The 27511-nt window shown below is 40.9% G+C and overlaps 1 protein-coding gene across 1 annotated transcript; it reads left to right on the top strand.

The window, feature by feature from the left end:
• Positions 1-3629: 3629 nt before the first annotated feature.
• On the top strand, positions 3630-27487 carry LOC308287853 (5-hydroxytryptamine receptor 3A-like; the record flags this gene model as incomplete). Its single annotated transcript, XM_080729159.1, has 13 exons — positions 3630-3725; positions 4570-4780; positions 5126-5341; positions 5903-6174; positions 16087-16153; positions 17563-17567; positions 18700-18806; positions 20207-20275; positions 22613-22782; positions 24027-24187; positions 25059-25269; positions 26255-26464; positions 26949-27487. The coding sequence occupies 13 exons, from the start codon at positions 3630-3632 to the stop codon at positions 27452-27454; spliced, it is 2301 nt and encodes a 766-aa protein (XP_080585285.1). The 3' UTR covers positions 27455-27487.
• Between the last annotated feature and the right edge of the window lie 24 nt (positions 27488-27511).

The raw sequence follows: 27511 nt of genomic DNA, 5'->3' as shown, positions 1-27511 counted from the left end.
GAGCCTGCAACCTTAGGTCTACTCCGCACACACAGGCATCATGGGAAGCCTCATCGTCACCAATCATTAGGCCTATATGTCTGCCTACTGTATATGTCACTCCATGAAATAGAATGCTATCATGGTTAGATCAGCATCATCCACTATGGTGACTGGTACAGCAAGTGGCACAGTGGCCACCCATAGGAGTCCGTGGAACACAAACCATGTGCTCCTTGTGAGCCACAAGGACCCATGGTTGAATCCAAAGCCTGTAGACTGCATCCCCTCTTTCTTCCCTGTCTCTCTATAAACTAGCATAAATTGTATATTGTTATTGTGACCGCAGCCAGGTCAGTACAGCCCTAGTCTCTGTTTATGTGTGTGTGTGTGTGTGTGTGTGTGTGTGTGTGTGTGTGTGTGTGTGTGTGTGTGTGTGTGTGTGTGTGTGTGTGTGTGTGTGTGTGTGTGTACATTGCCAGATTTACACTGACAATTTTTTAATTGTATTGTTTCCCCACGACCTGCGGTCACTTCCCGCCCTTAAGGCGTTTTACTTATTATTATTAGTATGGTTGCTATAGGCAACACAGCTATTGTTATTTTACTTTATAGAGTAACTTTTAGCCAATGAGGAACCAGCAGTTGCCCCATTGACCTGAATGGGAAAATGCAAAAAACTGAAACCGCACTCAATTTCCCAGAATTGCATCTTTCTAGTTATTATTATTATTATCATTGCTGCGTTCGCCTTTCTTACAGCATGTCGAAGAACTCGGCTCCTTCTGTCCCATATGTGTATGTGTTCAACGATGGCACGGTGCATGATGCTCAGCCATTCAAGGTGGTCAGCTCTTGTAATCTCAACGTCTACACCTTCCCCTTCGACATCCAGAACTGCACTTTCACCTACAGCTCCCACGTTCACCCTAGTAAGTGCTAAATTGTCCTTAGATACTTTCCCACAAACCCTTTCATATACTTGACGTAATTGTTATGTTATGTTTAAATATTTGATTACCAATCACATTGGATTGTATCCAAGAGTATATACAGTAGCATGAGTGCTAATTTTCAACACCTGTCCACAGGTCTAACACAAGCCTCTATATATATATATATATAGTAGTTGTAAAGGTTAGGCGAGGGCCAAGGCTCCAAAAAGTTGACAAGTCCAGAGATTCAAAGTTTAGGGTTTTTATTTTACCCAAATGTCCTCCACCAACAGGTTCAGTGCAATACGAATAGTGTAGGCCTTTAAATAACGAAAGACGACTTTACAAAAATAAGGACATGAAAATACTTGACAGCAAAAGAAACTGAAGAAAAACTAACTAGGAACTTAAGAAACTACTTTAAACAGGCAACACCCACATGGGCCCTGGCAGCTCTCCCCTAGACGCTTTCCAGTCAATGCTCCAAGTCCAACTAACTGAATAACTGCCTCCCCAGCCTCCCTTTTATACTAGGCAAGACCATACCAAGAGAACAGTTCTTAATTGCAAACCCCTTAACTCAAACTACGGCTAACAACGGCCCATGAGTTGGATTACACAATTACCAGGTTTTACTAAACCCATCCCAAATACAATATGCCTTTTAGGCGTCATATCAAGAAAAGAACATAACATTAGACAAAGTAAGAGCTCTTAAACATAGAGAAACACCCCTCTCCTCTACAGTACTTGGTAACTTCCCCCACTCTATCAAGAGGAGCACCAGCACTGAAGAGAGGAACAGGTGAGGTGACCACCCCCATAATTAACCACCCAATGATTCAATCAACAGATCATGTTTAAAAGCATTGCAATGCCTACATTCAGGAATTCATTCAAATACAGTATATGAAACCCACAACACTCCCAACAGTCACTTCCAAGCTGGCCAGCGATAATGAATTAGAAGTAGTTAGTTGTGTGTGTATGTGTGCATTGTCTTAGTCTATAGGGCACGGGCTGCCCCGTGACATTTCCCCCCCCTTCTGATGACGCCCCCTGTGGCGTCCTGGAAAGAAGTCTTCTGTCCCCTTCTGACCGTTTCCTGGACTAAGAAGTTGACAGGCCACCCTACCAGGAACCACCTGGCGACTCTGGAGTTGGTGAACATGTCTTTCCACGCCACACCCGATTTGGCTCACCCCCTGGCACCAGCTCCGCAGCCGCTTCTGCTGCCGCCGCCGACCCGTCGCTGACACAGACAGGTTCTGCTTCCCCAGCTGTTGCCCTTGGCTGGGCCCTGGTTGCCTCAATGTCTGCTGGGGCTGGGTGATGTGTAGATTGACGAACATGTTGAGCTGAGGATTGAACACGTAGAGCTTTCGTTTGAGCCTCTCCTGACTCCTCTTGAACCACCTGAAGGCCTCAAACCACCTGGCACTGATGCAACTCGCCGCCTCTTGGAAAGTGGCTGTGTCCACCATGGGCTGGAAACTGTCCTTGACAGCTCCCCCTGTGGCACCCTCCTTCTCTGAGCGTGCAGCTTGCTTCTGCTGGTGATGTTGCTTTGGAGGCATTCTGGACTGTCCTTTTCTTGTTTCTTCTGACACCACGTGTAAAGGTTAGGCGAGGGCCAAGGCTCCAAAAAGTTGACAAGTCCAGAGATTCAAAGTTTAGGGTTTTTATTTTACCCAAATGTCCTCCACCAACAGGTTCAGTGCAATACGAATAGTGTAGGCCTTTAAATAACGAAAGACGACTTTACAAAAATAAGGACATGAAAATACTTGACAGCAAAAGAAACTGAAGAAAAACTAACTAGGAACTTAAGAAACTACTTTAAACAGGCAACACCCACATGGGCCCTGGCAGCTCTCCCCTAGACGCTTTCCAGTCAATGCTCCAAGTCCAACTAACTGAATAACTGCCTCCCCAGCCTCCCTTTTATACTAGGCAAGACCATACCAAGAGAACAGTTCTTAATTGCAAACCCCTTAACTCAAACTACGGCTAACAACGGCCCATGAGTTGGATTACACAATTACCAGGTTTTACTAAACCCATCCCAAATACAATATGCCTTTTAGGCGTCATATCAAGAAAAGAACATAACATTAGACAAAGTAAGAGCTCTTAAACATAGAGAAACACCCCTCTCCTCTACAGTACTTGGTAACTTCCCCCACTCTATCAAGAGGAGCACCAGCACTGAAGAGAGGAACAGGTGAGGTGACCACCCCCATAATTAACCACCCAATGATTCAATCAACAGATCATGTTTAAAAGCATTGCAATGCCTACATTCAGGAATTCATTCAAATACAGTATATGAAACCCACAACACTCCCAACAGTCACTTCCAAGCTGGCCAGCGATAATGAATTAGAAGTAGTTAGTTGTGTGTGTGTGTATGTGTGCATTGTCTTAGTCTATAGGGCACGGGCTGCCCCGTGACAGTAGTAATAATTAACATGATCTAAATCAGACCAAATACATTAACTTGTGCAACAAGCTAATCATTCCAATAACCAGTTCCAATAACCAGTCAGCTAAACCATTCATGTAAGCACAGTGGATTTGATTTCAACCAAAGTCTTGACATTGTTTAGAATATGGATTCAATCATATTATTTTCTTTCAGTATCTGCCATACAGTTGGAACTGGCCTGGCCAGTAGAGGAGATTCAGGAGTATTCTCTGACAGTGATGGCGACCATGGGGGAGTGGTACCTGGAGGACATTACCGTAGAGAAGCCACTCATAAGAGACACTTATGATGACAGTGACCCTTATGATGTGATCTACTTCTATGTATGTAGTTATCATCATGTCTATATAGTATTTTATGTTACTATTATTAAATAGTAGTATTAAAAGTAAGACTTTTTGCCTTTTCTGTTAAGCTCTGATCTCAATAGCCCTGGTCTCTACTTGGGCCATAGCCATATGAATACTGGGGAAACATTGTTTATGACTTTTGACTTTTGGTTCCTTAGAATGTTGAGGATTTAGCAATATTCTGTAACCTCATTCTACAGTTATTTTGTTGGAACAAAACAATATATAATCTGAAACTAGTAATAATATCAAATGTAGAGGCCATTATCTTTCGGTATATAAAATGTTTCTATGTTCCTATACAGTACGTTTCGGGTAAATTCACAAAATGTCTGAAGGAGTATCGTCTTAATGATGTCAAACATGGAGGCCATTATCTGTTGGTAGCTATACCATTTTTCTACATACAGTACCTACGTTTCCGGTACGTTCGCATCATTTCTGAAAGAGTATGCTCTTATTGATGGATGATATGAAGCCCTCTGCACAGGGGTCATCAACATGTCCATACTGGGACAAATGTGTCTGTGGCAAGACATGGCTGTGTCCGTGGCAAATTTAGATTTCTTTGGTTTTTTACATATACCATTATAATGTTGTGATTTTTATCTTAAGACCCAATTACTGAATGTCAGTCTCCAGGTTTTCTTCAGACTAGGTGAGACAATGATTTACAATGACATTATGGCATTAGGTTTCTAGTAGGACAGTGGTTCTCCAACTTTTTATGTTCCCCCATTTTCCCCCATAACCCCCATAACAATGTGCACAAACAGATTTCACAAATGTAACCAAATGGACCTGTATTTCCATGCAGATCAGGGTGAGGCGCAGTGCTACTCTCTATGTGGTGAACCTCATCCTCCCCAGCTGTTTCCTCATCACAGTGGACCTCTACAGCTTCCTGCTTCCTCCCCAGAGCGTGGACCGCTCCTCCTTCAAGATGACCCTCATCCTGGGCTACACCGTCTTCCTGCTCATGATGAATGAACTGCTGCCAACCACCGGCAACACCATACCTCTCATAAGTTAGTATTGTTATCCAACAAGCAATTTGAGGTGATTCAATTCATCTGTTCTGGAAAACAAAAGATGACTCTTTGATCTTTGTACATCTTGATACTGTCAGGGTCGCTTGTAACGTTGGCGATCCTGGAATTTATACTTGCTCTTCGCTTGCACATAATAGCCTCTACTTGACTCCGACGTACCTAACGTGAAAGAGAACAAGACAAACATTTGACAGAAATGTAGCTGTTTTAGTTATTTCCGGCAAATATATTTGCTGTAGAGGGGAAAAAAAGAGGTGGCCTAGTCAATGAAATAACAGGGTAGTAGTTAGTTAAGCCTCTCTTCTATCCTCTTCTTCCCAGATGTGTTCTTCTGTCTCTGCCTGCAGGCTCTGATGGTTGCCAGCCTGCTAGAGACCATCCTCATCACCAACCTCCTGTGTGACTCCAGTTGGAACTCCACTCCGGTCCCCCGGTGGATCCAGGTGTTTGCTTTACACATCCTGGGCACTCTTGTAGGCCTTCCTCCAAAGCCCAGAGAGCAAGGAGACACTGTCATCCCAAATCCTGCAGCACAAGGTACTGTATCATGCCAGACGTAATTCATATGGCTAATTTATACTGTGTCCCATACTGTACATGCAAAACCCTATCATACACATTATTTAGCCAATATATTTATATTGTTTTATGAGCTATGCTCATCATATTGATATTGAATGTTACAACTCATTTGTCTGTCTACTCAAAGTTACTCAGTGCTTGTGCTTGTATTTGTAACGTTAATGTTGCATGTGTTATATCAGTCATATAGTACAGTAATTCTTTGCTTAAGGCCACATTTCTATTTGCTTAAGGCCACATTTCCATCATGTCCTTTTAGTCATGCGTAAAGCAATAAAGGCCTTCGGTAAAGCTGCTCAGCATCTTTAAAACTGTGTTGACTGGTGACAAATCTCAAGAACTCATTCATAAAGCGTGTCAAAATCAGTTGCATCCATTATTTCCATCCAACCACCCTTTATAACACCAGTTGGTTGGTACTGTATATTACAGAAGATCTTTGTGCAAACCGACATAAACTGTCCATGCTCTTTATTCTGCCATAATCGTGTGTTATTCCGCTCTCTTCACAAATAGAAGCAAAAGCCTGCCCTCTGGTGGCAGTGAAGTACATGGTTGATGAAAGAGCTCCAGAGGAGAGGGGTTCAGAGGTGGAGGATAAGGCCCTGGAGGAGCTGAGGAGGCTGGGTAAAGACCTCCAGGCCATCCGCCTCCAGGTGGACCAGCAGCAGACAGGGAACCAGAGCTCTGAGGAGTGGCTCCAGGTGGGTTTCATCATTGACCGCCTGCTCTTCATCTTCTACATCATCTTCATATCAGTCAGCTTCATTACCATCATCTGCATCTGGGTGCAGTCATACAGAAAGTTCTAAGTTTATGTCTTGACATTGTTTCTGTGCTTTTTCTTAGCTATAATATAAGTGTTTATTACCCGGCTTGTTTGGATGCTTGATTTTGATTGGTCGAGCGCTGAAATCAGCGGTGAATTATAGGAGAATAATGACCGCTCCGCTCTATAATTCACTGCTGCCTAATCAACGGCTCAGAGCAGCTGCTGCATTCAGGTTGCACTGTGTGGATTTAGTGCCGTATCAACATGTCTACCATGCAAACAAACACACAGCGTCATTTACAACTAAACATTGCTCTTAAGAATGTCTTTAAAAACAGTTTAGGCGAGAAACAGACGACGCAGTAACAGAAAATGGATTCTATTTGACCAGCACTTCTTTGTTTTCCAAGGCGACCGTGTTACGCTGGGGGGGACGCACATTCAGCCGTCTGTAAACAAGTAAATACTTTGTTTTGTTTTTAGTTTTGAGTCAATTAATTTTAATTTTATTTAGCAGCCGGGTAATAAGCGGGATAACATCAACCCTTCAGGTTGATGCCACCTCCGCTTCGCGTCGGTGGCATATCAACCTGTCGGGCTCCTATCACTCGATAATGACTGCTAAGCGAGATGTTATCCTTTACATAATAACTGTAAAAGAGCACTAGTGCTAATAAGATACTTTGGTAAATAAAGGTAAAAAAAGATGGGGAGAATTATGTCAAATGAATGAAGCGCTTAATTAGAATAGCATCTGTATGCATTTTCACACTAGACACTCTGGACTCTCTAGACAAAGCCTTGCATCAATAGTGAACTGAAATAGCACTGCTGATGAGAAGTTCAGTTATATGTTTGCAACGTATCTTAATTTACTATTTGATTTGTGACTTTTCTATTAATTTGTCAAATAGACAAATGGCACAGGCCTACTTGATTTTGTTAACTACTGTAGCACTGAGCCAAAACAGTTTCCTTTTAGGCTTCCGTCATACAGTACATGGAAGCTCCGAAGATGATCCGAGGGTAAATCGGACATCCCAAAAGAATAAAGGTCAGAAACCTTTTACAGGTGGTACAACGTTTCGGCCACATTTGGCCTTCATCAGGTGACATCATTTGTGACCCATCCCCTTTGGCTGTGGGGCACAACATGTGACCATGGTGACTTGTTGTTGTTATAGGGCAGAGGTAAGTGTGAGGTGTACTGTAGTTACACAGACTCCATAGCATTCAGAGACAGTGGAATAGTAGTCTGGCCACCAGGGACGTGCTGGGCCCCTGATTCAGCCCGGGAAAAAGAGTTGGAGAGGCCCTCATTGCACGCTATAGAGAGAGATCTCTCTCTATAGCGCTGCTGCTACTCGAAGATTTGCCATTTCAGATCATGACAAGTGACAAGCCAGTGGGCCAATTACACAAGTTATATTTCGTCGTTGTCGGGTGGAAACCTTGTATGTCCAAAACCGTTTTTTTCTTTTTGTATTTATCATTTAAAAAATGATTTAAACTAGTGAAAACAGACGATCTACAAGCACACAACGCCTCGCACCGCGAGGCGTTGTGTGCTTGTAGATCTGCTGTTTTCACTACTTTTGTGGGCCGGCCTTGTATGATGAAGCAGGGCTTTGCTTTGTGAAAACATTTACAGACGTTGAAACTTGGAGATACGAGGTTTCTGCCCGACAGTGACGATTTACTTTATTGGCCGACTAGCCCCCAAAATGGAACGAAGGCCGACATTTTATTTTTAAGTTTTTCCTAATGGCCGGCCTGGACCGGCCGGGAATGAACCGGCCGTTCGGGAGTTGTCCCGCTTTTCCCAATGGCCAGCACGTGACGTCCCTGCTGGCCACCCAAGACTATCCTCATCACTTATCTTGTAAAGATTCTCCACATTAGGGGCTCCGTGTAGCTGTTACTGTCTTGTCTCTCCAACCTGATTATTAAGCCTTGTCACATGTGTCCTGTTCTACCCGGCCAATCCCAATGTTGATTGTACCGGTACTTTGAGTCCACCTGTGTCTAGTCAGTTCCCTGCGTAGCCAACCGTTTGTTTTAGGGAGTGGCTGTCTCATCCTCTGTTTCATTCACCACTGAATGCTATCAGGTTTGCCACCATGGTAGTTATGAGGATTGGAGAATAAAGTACTTTGTTTTCACGTTGTGGTCTTGATTCTGATTTAGTTGTCTTGTTTTTGTGCCAAGACAAGTCAAGAAAGTTCCTTATGATCAACCCCTGTTTTTCTATTTATGATGGAATTTAAGAAGACATATCACAACACTGGGAAGATAATGCTTGTATGTTGACGTGCTAATGTAACCTAACTAGTGATATTCCACAATAGTGCGTGTGTGTGTGTGTGTGTGTGTGTGTGTGTGTGTGTGTGTGTGTGTGTGTGTGTGTGTGTGTGTGTGTGTGTGTGTGTGTGTGTGTGTGTGTGTGTGTGTGTCAGCCATGCTATTAGAGACTACTTCATTGGTAATGGATGCAAATGCAGAGATAAACATCTGTAATAAAATACACGTTCACACATGCGCCCACTCAGGCACACACGCACAGACACACAGGTAATGCGTATGACACATTGGCCTAATCACATATCTCTGAGGCTCAGTGCCTCATACATGTATGTTTACATACAGTGCAGACTGGTTTAGACATTCATCATGAATATTGTTTTCTTTGCCATGTTGAACATACAGTAAAGACTATTTCAGAGAACAAAATACACAGAAGAAAAGAGATCTGGACTACAGTATATACTTTATACTTTACAATACAGGACCACACCACCAAGTGTTATCCATGGGTTAAAAATTGGGCAGGGATGATCCGGAAGGCTATTCTGTCACTCTCGGTTGGAGGAAGAAGAACCGTAAATAAATAGAATGTGATTCGACTTGACCTAATTTCTGACTACTTGCAGTCTACGAAACCAGCCATGTTGAATGTAAAATAAATAATAATAAAAAATGCACCAGTTAAGCATGCATGAAGACATCAAACTTTTAAAAATGTCAGAGGCACCTTTTACTGTCCAGGCACATAACGCTTTTGCAATGGTATGACATTGTCCATGTTAAGTAATGTCACGTCCCACATTGTCCTTTTTCCTTTCTTTTTCTTTTTAACCCTTTTTCCCCCAATTTAGTTGTTATGCCAATTGACACGATGGATGGATGAATTTAAATTCAGGTTGAGGTGCACATAAACTGAACCTCACCTCCAGTTGTTCAGTTCTTAGAACAGGGGTCTTCAACAGGGGGTGTACAAGTGCTATAACATGTGCCATCAGGAATTGCAGAGTGCTGTGGGTATTATTGTCAATCAAAACAAAACAAATGTTGTGTGATTATTTATTTTATTATCACTATCTTTGTTGTAGCTATACTAAATAAATGAATAACAATGAATTGAAACAAAATGCTATTGAAATGGAAATAAAACATATTGTTGCTATCGGGTGCAAACCAAATTCAAGAATAGCACAAAGAAATTGCAGATCTACAAGCTCAAAAGCTTGCTTGTAGAGCTACTTTTGTGTGACACTGACGTACGAAGAAGAAAACCCATACAAAGGTGGAGATACGAGCCAGACAGCAACGATTTCAAATATTGCCTACACTCTAAAAGTTTTAATATTTGTTGTACTTTTAACTAAGTTCACGAGGAACACATTTTCAAGGGATAGAATGTCCTAGCTGTCTTCTAGCAGCCAGCTGTTGTCTTCCTGAGCTGACTTTTTTTCTTCTCTCTCCCTCTGACTCCACATCCTCCCCAGTCAATTCAATTATATATATATTTTTTCAATTCAAAGGTACTTTATTGGCATGCGAAAACATACCTTTACATTGCCAAAGCAAGTGTCAACATATAATAAAAAACTATTAAAAAGGGTGAACAAATCTACAGTTGGAGGGGGGTACAGCATTGTGTAAACAGAGCTATGTCACAAATAGCTTTTTTTTTTTTACAAATAGCAGCAATCTTTTTCAGTCGCTTTGGAACAAATAGCAGTGTTATTATTTTCTCAATACAATTTATATGATATACTCTACAAAAAAAAATATTATATTTAAAATGCATTTAAAGGTAGCAGGACTGTTTTTGTGCAGTAGGTCTAGATGTCACTCAATGGTGTGTAGTCCTTAGGGGTGGTTGTATTTCATCCTCTAGCCTTATTTTAACCCATTCAGAACGGGTACAAATTATTGTGTATCATTATTTTATGCTTTAACTATTGATATACAAGCTCACAGCGCGGCACCGAGTGCCGCGCTGCGAGCTTGTAGATCTGCTATTTTTTTTAAATCGTGAAAATTAGAATTTTTACCCGATTCTATAAGTGTCTTTTGAAAAGATTTTTTCAAAGATTTTTTTAAAAACCTATGTTTCTATGTCAGCAATCTGGCTAGCCATCGTCAAAGAAAAGGTCCTTTTCACTTAACTGGAGTTCAGTTAGTCTTTTCTTCAGAGACTACTATGTCAGTGGTTCTCAAAAATACATATATTCAAAGATTTGCACACATTTTCACGACTTTTTTTCAAAAATAGCAGATCTACAACCTCGCAGCGCGGCACTCGGTGCCACGCTGTGAGCTTGTATATCTGCTATTTTTCACTGGTTAAAGCATTCAATAATTCTAGGCCTAAATGGGAACATAACAGTTCCTCCACCCTGTTTGCTTTAGACAGCATAGCGTGTCTGTCTGTAGGTGAGAGCTGGACAACAGCCAGAGGTGATGTACTGTATACGTAACAGTCAACTGTCAATGCCTTTACACCACAACCTGCTGTACTGTATACCTAACAGACAGTGTTGGAAAGTAACTAAGCACATTTACTTTAATTAAGTACTGCACTTTGAGGTATTTGTACTTTACTTGAGTGTTTCCAATTTGCAATACTTTTTATTCTACTCCATTACATCTCGGATCCAAATATTGCACTTTTACTCTTACATTTATTAGAAAACTTTAGTTACTAGTTGCTTTGTAGATTTAGATTATTATCACTAAACATACGTTAACCATTAACATTTTATTTACATTTCAGCCATTTGAAAATAGCATTGTGAGCTTGTAGATCTGCTATTTTGAAATGGGACATTATGCAAACTGAGTACTTTTACCTTTTGTTAATTTAAGTAGCCTACATGTTGATGCCTATTTTTACTCAAGTTGATTTTTGAGTGTTTCTATTCTGCAGTATTGATACTTTTACTTTTTCCACCACTGCTAACAGTCACCCTTTAGACCACAACCTGGTTCTGTATACCTAACAGTCACCTGTCTGTCCTACCAACCTCCTTCTGTGGCACACAAAACAAACACAATAAAAACAACATCCTTGTTTGATTATCTTCTGACAACATTCCCTGCTCTTAAAGAAGACATAAAAGTATGGAGCTGAACAGCGTGACACATTTGATCATGTGTCACACAATGACTAATAGCCAATAATGGCCAATAAACAATGGTTGTCATATCATGATATCAATACAGGTTTCAAAACAGTTTCTCCATGTCGTCTGGACCAGCAGGAGTCGATGAGGCAGTGGTCCTCAAACCTTTTCATGTCAAGGATACATTTGTCTATGGTTCTATTGCAGAGGTGGGCAATTCTTTTTTCCATGGGGCCACATGAACAACAATATTGCGGAGGGCCGGGCCAAGAGGGAGTGCTCCCCGCAAGATGTGCTCTCCGCAAACTAAACACACAGCTTTACCTCCGACTTCAGTAAATAAATACTTAGTGGTCCAATTATTGTTGAAACCCAACGATCCAATGATTACGCATGTGCTGATGTACGCATTGCGTCCATATGTACGTGAATAAAAAACGTCAAAATAAAAGCAATCCAGCTTTAGTCCATGCATGAGGGAGAATTTGAAAATGTTTTTATTTTGTAATTTGCCATTAACCCTACACGGGCCGGTCAGAGTGAACCAAAGGGCCGCATACGGCCCCCGGGCCGCACAATGCCCAGGTCTGTTCTATTGGTTCAATGTTTGTGCAGTATCTTGCATGTTGTTCTATATGTCCCAAGGTGGACCACAATGGAAACAAGCTACGGCTTTATCGTGTATAATCCACGTTGGCATTTTTCCTAATTAATGATTGTTGTGATTTTTTTCTTTCTTTTCTTTTTTTTTAACTGGCAATAAAGTGTTCTATCTATATATAAGGACCCCAAATGTATATATATATTTTGCAGCGGACCGCCATCTGAAACTATTTCTTGCCAGGGACTTCATAAAAGAAGATTATTCCAGATTAGCTATTTTCAGATTTTCAGAACAGCTGCACTATAAAATAGTGATCAAAGTGGTTAAACACATTCTGATGCTACTGTAAGCTAACTAAGTGGGACCATCCGGACCCCTAGGGGTTCCCGGAGCCCACTTTGAGAACCTGGGCTGTTAAATAACCTTTTTTATGTTTTACGTAGAGCACTGCATTTGCATGTTGTGCATGAAATGTGCAAACAACATTGCCTTGCCTCGTATGGTTTTGTGTTTGTCCTCATAGCCTACACAGACAGTCACGTCAGCCGCAGGTATTTGGTCTGTTTACATACAATTAACACCCAAGGCCTGAAGTGTTCCTAGAAGCTTGTTGTGCAATCCAAATACTATTGACATACATTCATTGAACTGGAAATTACCAAGTCAAAAAATGTGTTCGGCTGAAAACCATGCAGGGCCTTTGGAGAGTGTCTATGTTTCTATACCCCTTATGGGCCATTTCTTTATTTAGTTTACTTAATGCAGCACTATGTAACTATTTTAAAATTATTAATTAAACGTAATTTTGTCCAATCTGTATGGTAGAGTATGTTAATACCATATAACTTATACAATCAGCGTGGTTGTATTTTGTCTGCCTGCTCTTCTATTGAGACATTAGATTGTGTCAAAGGTCATGTCACACGGTCTAGACACAGGATCTTTTGACCTGAAGGTTAAGATTCAATTTATCGAAGCTGTGGGCGCTGGGGGCGTGTTCCTCCACCCGCGTCATCAGCACCCACACCCTAGGTGGGGTTGGCGATAGGGCCTTTCTGTGGTAAGTTTGCATGTTCTCCCCGTGTCTCCTTGGGCATAGGCCCTCACACAAAAACATGCAGTAGTACTGGTTTCTATACTACCTCCCCCTAGCCAGCCGGGTGCTCCCCAATGTCCCCTGGCACGGCAGGGGGAGAGCGGAAACCAGGACTACAGGTTAGGTAATCACCGGGTGAGAAAAATGGTTTGCAAAAAACGTGGGATAAAAAACATTTAAAGAAGATTCAATTTATCCCCTGAGCAAGCAGGCAGGCTCTAGTAGCTCAATGGTAAAAATGTCAGCAATAGGGCAGGAAACCGGGTTCAAATCCGGGGTAGAAGAGTAAAGTTACATACAGTAGTGTAGCTTTAACTGGATTCATGTATTTATCCATGTTTTCTTCACTAGCTGGGCTGAAATAAATACATTTCTTTTTACTAACAATGCACGACAGTTTTAATTTGAGAATAATTGTACATTTATTTAACCTGGTGAATGCTACTATTCCTAAACCTAACCCTATAACCTCTGTAAAACTATGCCTAAACCTAACCCTAACCCTTAGTCAGACTAATGGGACATCGAAATATTGAGATTTCCCCTTAATTAAGGCTAGTTTTAGAATTACAGTAAGGTTAGACTAATTAGACTTACATTATGAGTTACACAGGGAAGCATGAAGGTCCTAATCCAAATCAGTCTGCATGTAAATATGTTGAGATCGGATTAAATGCTGTATTAAGAGATATGTTTGCACTTTGCCTTTTATGCTATTTTAATTGTTTATTTTCAGTGACTTTTAGGGTGAATTTAACACTACAGGTTTTACAGTGTATATAACATTGTAATAATAATACTAGAGGATGATGAGGTACTGTGCGTATGCCTAGCGGCGACCCTGGGCGAAAATGTACAGATCTACAAGCAACAATGCGACGCATTGTGAGCTTGTAGATCGGCTATTGTCAAAAGATCTTTCATACATTTTGAACTTGTAAAATTGGAGATTTTGCAGAATAAGTACTTTTCCTTTTAATACTTTAAAGACGAACTCCACACAAATCATGTTTTTTGAGTTCTTAATGTTTTTTATCTGAAAATACTGTTGTTTCTTTGTGGCCACCCATTTCATACCAGCCCTAGCCACAAATTAATTCCTCACTACAACACCACTGGTCTGTTTTTTGTGTGTGTGTGTGTGTGTGTGTGTGTGTGTGTGTGTGTGTGTGTGTGTGTGTGTGTGTGTGTGTGTGTGTGTGCGTGTGCGTGTGCGTGTGCGTGTGTGTGTGTGTGTGTGTGTGTGTGTATGCGTGCGCGTGCGTGCATGTGTGTGTGTCATGCGCACGTGTGTCTAACCCACTCATTTGTCTTAAACTTGTCTGATGTGGTGTTTTATTTGATTGTTTTAAAACTGTAAAGTTGATAAACAACACTCAGTTACTGTATATCCTTTGTCTGCCATTAATCGCAATCTTAATTGTGCAAGATTTTAGCTAATTATTGGCATCAAAAGTCAATAAAGTCATTGTAATTGTTATGGTTCACATAAAAATGACACATCCACCAAAATATAAACAGTGCACAATAAAAACAATAAAAAAATAAAATAAAATAAAAATGTAACTAATTTAATTTAAAAGCTGGATGGAAAAAGAACAGTTAAAATGACTGTATGTACATTTACACATTTTACTTACTTACCAATTACTTTATTATATAATTCTGTCTGCAGTTTATTTTAGCAATTCAAACAGCTCTGTGACGTTTGTTTCCTTAGGGTTTAGCTAGCTGACTCTGTACTGACTAATGACAGGAGTAGATAGAGGTGGAGTTAACCACCTACAGTATCTCCACCCATTCCTTGGCTGCATGTGACAGGTGTGACAGCCACAGTGGGACTTTTTAGGGATTAACAACATTCAAATATGTTTATTTTCTTCAACTATTTTCATTTCATTTTAAATGTACGACAAGCTTAAAACAAAAGGAAAATAAAATAAAAATGACTGAGCCCTACTCGGGGACCAGAACGACAGCTGTTGTTGTCACAGGATGAGGTAAGTCTGCCATGGCTTACAGATCCATCTAAAACAATTAGAATATTGTGTAAAAGTAGATTTTCTTGAAAAGTTCATATATTTCTTTCATATATTAGGGTGATTTGGGGTGCTATGGTATCTGCAATGCTTTTTTTAGACAATATTCTAATAGATATGTATAGTTTTAACCCTAACCCTCATTACATGAAACGTTTTGTGTCTGTTACGGAGACAACTTGTCATACTGGTCTCTGACAAGCTGAAATGTTTCTTTAAAAAAATACTTTTCTAATACATTATAGATCCTTTATACTTGTACACGTATGTCTATCAATTGCCCATTTCCATGCATGTGACCAATGGTGTGTCCACCAGGGTGGGATTCTGCCTCCTCTTCTTTTTAATCTGTATATATGAATGATTTATCATTGATTTTAAATGCATGTGGCACAGGGTGTAGTTCTCAAACCTTTTCATGCCAATGACCCCCAAATCCAAATGTATATGTATTTGGCCGCAGATCACCCGCCTGAAAATGTTTTGTGTGCCAGGGATCCCCAGAAGAGAAGATTTGTGTTTTACAGGTTTTAATGGTAAATGGGTTGTTCATGAATGATGTATGCATGGTACAGGCTGTATAGGGTTGTTGACTCGTTAATTAATCCCCTTATATATGTGGATGATTTGGTCATCTTAAGTCCATATAGTGCTGATCTTCAACAGCTTCTGAGAATTAAAATAATATGGAGTATCCATATGGAGTAAGTATGGAGCTTTTATATGGATCTCCCCTGGGTCTGAATTAAAGATTGAATTTAATATATTTTTTCTTTCTCAGATGCCAGAGATGACGGATCTAAGGAAGCCTATTGAGCTCATATTCATCTGTGTCGTGCTGCTTAACGGTAAGAAACACTGCAAAGAATTTTAGACAATCTGCAGTTTTGTACCTGATACTGCAGTTTAATTGGCTTCTCAGTTTGTCTCCACTTTTTCTAATTTCACATATGCTATGCAGGTGAAATTACAAAATGGATACTGTATTTTTCACTAGTAAGAGACCACACGTGATTGATTGATTGATTGATTGATTGATTGATTGATTGATTGATTGATTGATTGATTGATTGATTGATTGAATACTTTATTAGCAGTTTGCAAAAAAAGCACAGGAAAATACAGTTCAACAAGGTTGAGGTTCTATGAATTGAGTACAAAGGACCCCAATGGAAACAAACCATAGTGATTTCTTGCGTTTAATCCTCTTAGCAGACCTTTATTGAACTGTACTTCCTGTGCCTTTGGTCTCCACTCCTGAACATGCGTTGTATACAACTTCATGTGGTACCCTCCTTAGCTCAACACAATGAAATTCCCCCAACATAAAAACTGAAAATCATTGTATAAAGAATGTATACTGTATAAATGTAATACAGACTGCAGTAACACCTGGGGCTTAGGCATACTGTAGGCCTACGCAGTCTCTTGTTTCTATGTATATCACCTGGGGTTATACTTTCCCACATTATGGTTTCAGACTGTGTCAGCTTGCCATAATGTGATACTTCTGTCTTTTGATGGAGTATGAGTGGAAGTTTATTTGAAATATAAACACACACACAGAAGAAAAATATCCACACTGTCTCAGTGCCATATACAGTACAGGGATGCTTAATGTGAATTCATGTCATGATACATATATGTCACAGTCTGTGGCTCCATATGGCCACATGGTGGCTCTGTGTGGCCATACTGTGCCTCTGGAACTTTTTGGTTCCTTGCTTTACACCTCTAAAGGTTTGTCATTTGTTTTGGACTTGCTTTATAGCCTACTATCTTGTGCTTCTGAGTAGTACTGTTTTTGACTTTGGTTTTTGCATTGTGCCTCATAAAGGTTTAGTTTTTGTTTTTGGAACCACCTTTGTACTTTGTACTTTGCCTTTGCTTTTGAGAAGTTGCTTTATGGACTTTATGATTTTTGCTACTGCTACGTCTGAAAGCCATTCGATTTTTACTACTGCTACGTTTGTAAGGCAAGCTACTACTTCAATAAAACCTTATTTTGAACCTATTCCTGCTTCTGGCTCTGCATTTGGGTTCGGTCTTCTGCAAACCATGACAATATAGAATTTACTTATTGTTTCCCCCTCACTTTCAGGTTCAGCATCAGCATTGAATTGTAGCAGTCCAACTCCCGAGTCTTTGTTTAAGGCCCTGGAGGAGAATCTATTTAATAAGAAACTAATACGTCCTGTAAAAAACTTCACAACACCATTAGATGTTTCCGTGTCTTTTACCGTGGTGGCAATTTTAGGAGTGGTGAGTACAATTTTTTTTCTTCTTTTTACTAATTATTTAACATAGTTTGATTCAATATATATATTTTCTCTCTACTTAACATTGTCTTTCATCATATAGGATGAAAAATCCCAGTCACTTACAACATTCCTATGGCAAATTCTCGTAAGTTCTCTTCTCTTAAGACCTTTTCTGCTCGGCTATTTTCAGCAAAAGCTTTCCCCAAATTAACAGAAAACAGAAAATAAACTAGTGTAGAGCCCTGAGGGACTCCACTTAACCATGGGGTGTACGTGGTTATGCATGCAGTCTGCTATTCCTCAGTAGACCTATTTACTAATACCAAATTGCTGGCACGCCAATTACTTTTGACTGAGCCCCAACAAAATTAATGTTTAAATTTCACTATTTTGTTTTTATTTTGTTTTGTGTTCATTATGTTTTAGTAGTGCTACTGTACAATTAGCAGATTCTGTCTTGAGAATTGCGAAGTGATATTTTATTGTTTCCTGTTTTCTGGGATGCTAACCTGGTGAATGCTATCCTGCCGACGCTGGTGAATGCTAACCTGGTGAATGCTAACCTGCCGGTGCTGGTGAATGCTAACCTGGTGAATGTTAAACTGGTTGGACCAACGGTGCTTAACCCAGTTGCTTTTTTGATACACTCGGACTTAAAGACCTGCAAAAAATACTCTCCCGCATTGAAGCAGCCTTGTGTACTTTACTGCTGTGTTTTATTTTGAACTAATGTCCATAGTGTTTCCTGTCTGTCTTGTCTTACTAGAGTCACGTGTGTCCTGTTTGTCCTTTGCAGCCAATCCCTGTGTTGATTAATTTTTACTTCCACCTAGTCCACCTGTGTCTAGTTAGTTCCCTTTGAACATAATACCTGTGTGTTTCTTTAGATTTTTGTCAGAGTTGTTTGTTTGTTTGTTTTTGTATGTACAGGAGAATAAAAAGTTTAGTGTTTCACTTCCATTTGGGTCGAGCTTAGAGAAACCCTGACACTGTTCACCCTCTTGACAAAGCACTGCATGTATGCATTATCAATGTTTTCATAAGGTTTATTGGACAGCTATCCTTGCTAGTTTCAAATATGTCCATTTCTAATGTTGTGCACACAGTTTAATCATTTCTGATTCTATATCTAGGAGTGGGACATTTACGGTTTGAACTGGGATGAGAGAGAATGTGGGGCGAGGAGAATCTCCATCCCTCGGGAGAACCTGTGGGTTCCAGACATCCGCATCGGCGAGTTGTAAGTTATTTCCACCAATTTATGTGTTCTGAAAAAGCCTGCACACCCCTATTTCTTAGAAATGCTATGTTGACTAAAGGCCTGTCCATAGTAGGCTATCTCCGAAACCTCAGAAATGTTCGGTGAGTTGCGACTTTCCGACATACAAATTTCTGAACTCTAATTCAGTGTAATGCTTTTCAGAAGTCGCGAGTGCCGTCATTTTGTAGTCAAACCGGACCTTTCTGCTGAAAAGTTCGGTTTCGGAGATGCCTTAATAGTGAATATGACTAATAGTCAACATAGCATTTTGTGACTGTAGGCTGAACTTGTAATGCTGGTCTTCAGATTTGTGCTGATAATTGTGTTAATTGCTTCAGTGGAACAGTGTTAATTTCGCCGACTAAAACTGATGAAAATTTTCGACTAGCATAGTATAAAAGCAGGCATTACGACACCATTAACAATATTTAGTCGACTAATACTGAAACATTTCAGATTATTAAATTATGACTAAAACTAAATGAAATGTAATTCAAAAGACTACAACTAAATTGATGTCAAAATTAACACTGCAGTGGAGGAACAGGTTTCTTTAGCAGCTTTTGTCCGTCGGTTATTAAGTTTGATATATCAATTCACTGAATTGGATGCAACTTATATTGGTGGGGACGTGAATGTCAGAATTGGAATTATGGACGATTTTTTCCCTGGAGAGTTGCAATTGATGATTATGTTTATAAAGAATGTGTGTAATGGTATAGGATCGACAAACTATATGATAATTAATAATCAGTGTCACCAAAGGGTAAAGCTGTGGTTAATTATATTGTAGCGCTTTTTTATTGTTTAGAAAACTGTTTGGAATTAAGGGGCACGGTGGCACGGTCAGTAGCGCTGTCACCTCACAGCTAGAAGGTCCTGGGTTTGATTCCAGCTGGGCGTGTTCCCTCATCTGCGTCATCAGTGCCCTATCTGCCCATACCCTAGCCCTAGGTGGGGTTGGCAAAAGTTTCTTTCTGTGTGGGGTTTGCATGTTCTCCCTGTGTCTCCTAGGGTAGGTACCCTCACATAAATAGCATGCAGTAATCCTGGTCTCTTTACTGCCTCCCCTGGCCAGCCGGAGCGCCTGATGGAGGGGAAAGGAACTGGTTGGAATAACGGGTTCCTTCCACAAGCTACGTCCAACCAGGGAAACTCCCCCCTGTCAGGTGAAAATAATCGGCTTGCACTCTGTTGCTCTCCCAAGGTTGGCAGAGGGAGTGTAGCACCCAGGATTACATTAGACAATTGGCACTGGGTGAAAAAAGGGTTACAGACATTGTGGGATTTTTTGGAATGTAAGGTATTGCTCACCTCACAAATGGTGGAGGATAGAGATAACTGTCGTCTTCCGGATCACTCAATCTTGTGGCTTATAGTTTAGGGCCGGCCATGAAATGCCCCATCAGCAAGAAGTGCCCGTTACGCCTGGAGAAACTAAAAAGCGGGTGAGTCGAGATGTACCAGCCACTGCTATGTTAAAACTAATTGAGAGATTACAGAATCTAAACAAAAATCAAGAGGAGAGTTGGATAACTGGTACATGGAGTTCTGTGTTTAATACAATCTGAATTGAATTATAAATCCGTATTTTGAAAATCTAAACAGAATATTCCCTCCTGGAATAGTAACGTAGGCTATTTATCATATCAAATCAAACTTTATTTATAGAGCACATTTAAAACAACCGAAATTGACCAAAGTGCTGTACAGAGCAGGAGCAAACAATAAAAGCATGAGCACATGTAAACAAGTGTCAACATGAGCACAACACACACATACAGTATATGCATAATAAAAGCAAACATTAGATGACCTCAGATGAGATTAAAAGCTAGATAAAATAGGTGAGTTTTAACCTGAGATTTAAAAACGCTTATAGACGGAGCAGACCTAATGGAGGAAAATGTATAGTCAGATATGTGCAGCGCTGAACATCTTTAAATCCTGAGTTAAAGGTAGGGTAAGAAATAATAACAAATGGGTCTATGTTCTGATAGTGCTAGTTACTATAGAGTGTTTGCTCCATGTTTGGTCGAGTGGGGGCGGACCTTATGCGCACCAAGGCCCTCCCCACTTGAACATGATTGGAGGAAGGCACCTACATGAAAACTGTAACATGAAAACTGTAACAAAATGAAATCACTTACCCTGAAAGCAGTTTAAAGCTACTTATGAGCAAAAATAATATAGTTTGGACAAAAAATCAGGTGCAGATATCAAAGAGGACAGATTATACAACTGGAACAATTACATACACCGAACCTACAACAATTTTGGAATGAGATAAAGAATCTGGCTCCTAAACACTGAAAATAGATTCCTATGCAAGTGTGGAGTGAAGTATAAAGTATACTTAAAGTATATTAAGGGAATGGGAGGGAGCCTTTTCTGGTTTCTTTTAAGAAGAAAGTATGGATAAGTTTTCTTTTGACCACATGTTTGACAGAAAATCACACTCGTGTGAACTGAGCAGTGGAAGCTGCGTGAGTGTGTGTGTGTGTGTGTGTGTGTGTGTGTGTGTGTGTGTGTGTGTGTGCGTGCGTGCGTGTGTATGTGTATGTGTGTGTGTGTGTGAATGTGAGTGTGAGTGTGCCTGGCCTGAGGCTGAAGAACAGCGCCCCTCCCTTAACATGTGTGGTCAGAAAAGGTACTGCAGACTTGAGGCTACATACAGACAGACACGCATACAGACAGACAGACAGACAGACAGACAGACAGACAGACAGACCCACACACACGGCCACGTATAGGAGCGTTGTGACCACCGCTCAAAAAAACAAGTGCCATTGAGTATAGTCTGCTAAGGTTAAAAAGGCTTTTGGTGTAGATGAATTACCAAAAGAAGTGTTGAAAGCTCCAAATGTGTGAACTTGTGTTTTGAGCAGGGTATTAATAAAAGGTTCAGTTAAATGAATGTGTCCTAAATCGGACAATTCAATTCTTCCTATATAAATATGCGCAAATTCCAGCATTAATTTGATATATGGGGTGGGATTCCTGTGAAATTAGATTGAAGGCCAGCATGGTGAGTCTCTGGAACAGGTTGGTGGGTTTGCAACCCAACAGGGTGGCTAGACTAATGTTTTATTGGGATCTGTCTGATTAAGGCGAATGGGTCTCCAAAATCTTTGATTTATTGCAGGAATGTGGTCTGGAAAAACATTACAGAATCTGTGCAAAAGCTTGGGAAGTAAACATTTATTATGTGTCTACTATTATTATATATTGAAACGGGAAGATATAGGGGCTTTTTTTTGTATTACGAGTTGCTGGCTGAGTTTACACTGGAATGTTTGTTTTTGTTTTTGATTTAATTGAAGTGTCTGATAATCCCATGTGGGATGGGTTAAGAAATTGTCATTCATTCATTCATTCATTCATTCATTGTTTGTATTTATTCTCCCAAAGGATTTGCTGATTGATGAGCTCTATAATAGTGTGGCAAAAAATATATATATATAATACTGCATGTCGCAGAAGTGACATCAAATTTCACATCATCGGGTGAACATTCCATGTGCTCGATGACTCAGAGACATTCATAAAAAACATATTAGGTTTTTCTTGCTGTAACCCGCAGTTCAGAAAAATTAAGTTTCCTTTACATTTTTCATGAATGCTGTTTTTTACAAACACAAAAGACTTTATCATGGTCCTTCAAACAAGTATTAAAAGGCATTAACTGAAAAGTCTACTACAGTGAGCCATGGCAGTTTTCTCTCTCTCTCTCTCTCTTCTGTTCCATTCCATACTTTCTTTTCCTGTCCTGTCCTGGTATACAGTATGGATGAAGACAATTCTCCCTCCACTCCATATGTGTACCTGGACAACAAGGGCCATGTCTATGATGATAAGCCCCTCAGAGTGGCCAGTTCCTGTCGCCTGGAGATCTACGCCTTCCCCTTCGACATTCAAAACTGCACCATGACCTTTGGTGCCTACCTTCACTTTGGTAAGACAAAAAAATCTGAAAGACAGGATAAGTGACAAAAGTACATAGCCTATACAAGTCTTTGTTGAGACTGTGTTGAATTTGAATGAAAAAAATATATACCTACAAGTAGCAATAGAAGGTCTGAAGGGTGCCAACGTGCCGTCCAAGTAAAAAGTAATAATAATAATTAGAAAAAGTTCTCATCAGAGCACTGGTCTCCGCTAGGTCAGGTAGGTTATTGTGGGCCATCAATGTTTGAATTCGCCAAAAATGTTATGGTTCCGCCTTGATCACTTGACTATAGAGATAATGTGTACCAATTTGTGTGATGTATGGAGAAAATGTGTAGGAGTATTAAAAATTGTAATATAATAATATCAATATATTTTTGCAAAAAACGCAATAATAGGGCAATGTTAAAACGCTGCGGTGGCATTTGTTCCTCAGCGTAGTGCGAATATGCATGCAAAGTTTCACTGCGTTTATGATTTGTTGCATTTTGTTACAAACGGCCCACTCTGGCAAACTTTAGATCTTAGCCCATCAGCGTGGAATATCAAAAATCTTTATCAAGAAAAATGCAGGGCAAAGGTTTTTCCTTGGCCTCTAGGGCCAAGGAAATAGAACCCAAAACACATAGAACCCAAAACACGAATCAGCCTGTTATAGTGCCACCATGAGGTTGATTTGAACATTTTTAAGTAGCATTTCCTCCTCTGCCTAGTGAGAATATACGTGCAAAGTTTCACGGCATGCTGTGTTCATGATTTGAGGCATTCTGTTCAAAACGGAGCACTCCTGCACATTTTTGGAAGTCATTCTTAGCCAATCAGGATGGAATATGAAAAATCTGAATGACTCATTTCAAAATCTGTAGGAGCTGGAGCACTGTCAAAAAATCGGCCTCCTGGTCATGTGAAAGATTTGGGGCAGAGGTTCTGCTATGGCTTCCGGGGAGTGTGTGTGGACAGTTCCATTGCATACAGAGATTAGCACACAGACGGACACATGGACAGACACACAGACAGAGTGCAAAACATCGGCCTGGCAATAATGGCAATTTTTAATTTAAAACACCTTTCAAGTCACCCAAGGATACTTTACAGTCAGAGTAAAATACATTATTATTGTCTCCATGACAACTGACTGTGTTTAGCCCACTAATAACACTTAACAAATACAACAGTGTGCCTGTGCACTGCATGCTTGGCCCCCCTAATAAATCTAGAACGAACAACACTGTTTTTTAAATGTCATTACAGCTTCTGACGTAAGGGTGGTTATGGGCATCTCGGCCCAAGAGATCCTGGAGGAATCCAAAGCTGAGATGAGGACCAGTGGAGAATGGGAGCTCACAGATGTTAGAGCAGAGCCAAGCCTGCTGGTTTTGGCTGATGGGAGCTACCAGGAGGTGGTATACCATGTAAGGAACCTTATGAGCCGGGACATTTGGCATAATGAGTGCTTTTACTATCATTACTTTAAGTACAGTTTGATGCCAATACTTTTGTAGCTTTTACTAAGTAGATTTTGAACACCGAACTTGCACTAATAGCAACTACTACTATAGGGTATTGATACTTTTACTTCCCATTTAGACCTGAGGCCAATACTAAAAAGTAAAAACGCTTTCTAAAAGTTTTGTGAAAACCTTCAAATAATATGTTAAAGTTACAAAACATATATGTTACTATATTCTTCTGACTACACATACAGTATGTCATGTCATATAGGGAATAGGGGAAGAGGATCAACGTCACGTGATTTCCTTGTTGTGTGTCTTAAAGAATATGATTTTGGCAGAATCGTGGAAAATACATTCGAAGCTTTTAAGTCAAATCTTAACACAGAACTTGTATTAATAGTAACAATTTCTACAATAGTGTATTGAAAAACGGACGCTAAAATAAAAATTATATTTTATAAAAAAGATTAAGCTTCATATATGTGTTTCTATTCAAAAATGACCACAAAAAGCGTATAATATTGATAAAATAATCATTTTGGCCATTGTCAGGCCGACTTTGTTTACATCCCTTATCAATCCATATAAAAGAATAGAAGGATGTAAAGGAGGGATTATCATTATTTTACGCTTTTTGAATAGAAATACATATGAAGCTTAATCTTTTTTATAAAATACTTTCAAAACATTATTTTTATTTTTAGCGTCCGTTTTTCAAGAAAAGTTGACTAATGGCTCCTTTAAGTAAAAAAATGTGAGCGCTTCTTCCATTGCTGTCAGGTTTAACCGATAATAAGATAACAATTTGCCCGTTTCCCTTACTCAACAGATAGTTTTGAAACGAGACCCTATCCTCTACATGGTGAACCTCATCGTCCCCAGCTGCTTCCTGACTGCATTGGACCTCTTCAGCTTCCTGCTTCCTCCCCAGCACGTGGACCGCTCCTCCTTCAAGATGACCCTCATTCTGGGCTACACCGTCTTCCTGCTCATCATGAACGACCTGCTGCCCAGCACTGGCGATGATACGCCTCTCATCAGTGAGTGACTCGTAATATGTTACAGTATGATTGGAAAACAAGTCAGCTTGAAAAAGGAGTTCTATTTTTTTCTTCGAGTTCATTCACTCGTTTTTGTTAATACATTTAGCGTAGGAATATAATGACGTAGCCAGTTCGGGGGAGTGGTCTGGAGGTTGCGCGCGCTCACACGGTCGGGATCTGCGTGTCCCGCCCCGCCAGTACTTAGCTATTCCTGCCCGCAGGTAGTTATTCTTACTGCAAGCTGCTGCCCCGCCACCACCCCAGCTCCACCGTAGGTTCTGTGTCAGACCCCGCGGGGGGTCTCGGGTCATTGCCTGCAGAGATATGTTAAGCCCACGATGTACATGGCCATACATGTACTTCACCGTACATGGTACACGTGCGATCGGCCATACATGTACTCGCCGTACATGGTACACTTGCGATCGTGGGCCTGCAGGAAATGACCCGAATACAGAATCCATCGCCAAAGCTATGCTCCTGCTTAGGTTACTATAGATGCTGTTCTTATTCCTAGGCTGTTAGTATGCTGCTGCTTTAGTATAGTATCACAGTTATGTATGTCATGCCTTGCCGCTCTCCTGCTGCTGTTATTATGCCTATGCCTAGTGTATTGTGCTGCTGCTTTCATATCCTGCTGCTGTTTATGCTATGTTGTTGCTGCGCTCTATCTGCCATTCTTGTCAATAAAGTATAATTTAACCTAAAGAACGCTCCCGTGAATTGTCTTTAACAATTGGTTATCACAGCTCGTTCAAATACACCGTGCAATATCAACGTGATTCAAGTCTATGTTCCCTGGGTTCTACCCCCCCCCCCCCCCCCCCCCCCAACCCTAACCCTAATCCTCAGGTAAGTGTGGAACATATTGAACCCGGGGAACATAGAACCCATGGAACATAGAACCTGTGGAACATAGGGATGACCCCATCGCTTACAGCTCCAACCTTCTGTTTTTCCCTTCTCTGTTCCCACTGTATAGATGTTTTCTTCTCCATCAGCCTGGCTCTGATGGTGGCCAGCCTGCTGGAGACCATCTTCATCACCAACATCCAGTACAGCTCCACCCACCTCCCCGCCGTCCCTCGCTGGCTCAGCATCGTGGTGCTGCGGTACCTGGCCCGCGTCGTCTGCCTCCCTGCTACACCACGGAACAACAGGGTCACCGTCATGATTAACCCAAACGCTCAAGGTAACAATCGAGCAGGTCAATAAGCTGTAGTTAAAAAAAAAAAAAAAAAAAAAAAAAACGTTTTGATCCGCTGATCAGGGTGATCTGGCATTAGTGTGAGAGAAGATTTTCTTATATATATATATATATATATATGTGGCGGAGAGAATCGCAGCCCCAGCCTGAAGCCTCAAAAGTCTAGTATCTGCTCTCGTTCCATAGGGATATCCCTTTGGAGTAATGGTTAAGATATTGGACTTTCACGCGGGAGACCCGGGTTCGAAGCCGGGTGGGGAGGTTTGGGTCACCTCTGTTACATATATATATATTGTTCATTGAGCATGCAGTGGAGCATGCAGAGCCTTTGAAGTAGTGGAAACACAGTGCTACCAACATTATTGTCCATATTGTACTTGACTTTTGTAAAAAGATTTAGTATTTTATCGTGATACACTGTTGGCTGTGGCTAATAAACAATAAACCTTGCTTTCGCGTTTCTACTCAGTGACAGTGAACAGCAAGGATGTCCAGCATGTTCCAGCCAACGGAGAACCTCGGATCTTCATCACAGCAGTGTCTCAGAAGACCCTCAACACTACAGGGTCTCCACTGAAAGCCCACCCAGCAGACCCACTGAAACCCCACCCAGCAGACCCACTGAAACCCCACCCAGCAGACCCACTGAAACCCCACCCAGCAGACCCACTGAAACCCCACCCAGGGGACCCACTGAAACCCCACCCAGGGGAACCACTGAAACCCCACCCAGAAGACCCACTGACTCTGTCTCCTGCCCTGGAGCAGCTGCTGAGGCTGGGGAGGGACCTCCATGCCATCCGTGTGCAGATGGACAAACACTTCAAGACAGGCCAGAGCTCCCAGGAGTGGCACAAGATAGGGCAGGTCATCGACCGGCTGCTGTTTGGTCTCTACATCATCTTCATCCTCGTCAGCTTCATCACCATCATCATCCTATGGTCCTTGCAAGGCACCCATTCTCACAACGACTAAAATGGTGCTATAGTGAGCGTAGCGCATTATGGAGGTGACAATATAGGCTTGACTGTT

Source organism: Nannobrachium achirus, assembly GCF_963921795.1.
Source record: "Nannobrachium achirus genome assembly, chromosome: 1".
Taxonomy (NCBI): Eukaryota; Metazoa; Chordata; class Actinopteri; order Myctophiformes; family Myctophidae; genus Nannobrachium; species Nannobrachium achirus.
This window is presented reverse-complemented; position numbering and strand designations above follow the sequence as displayed.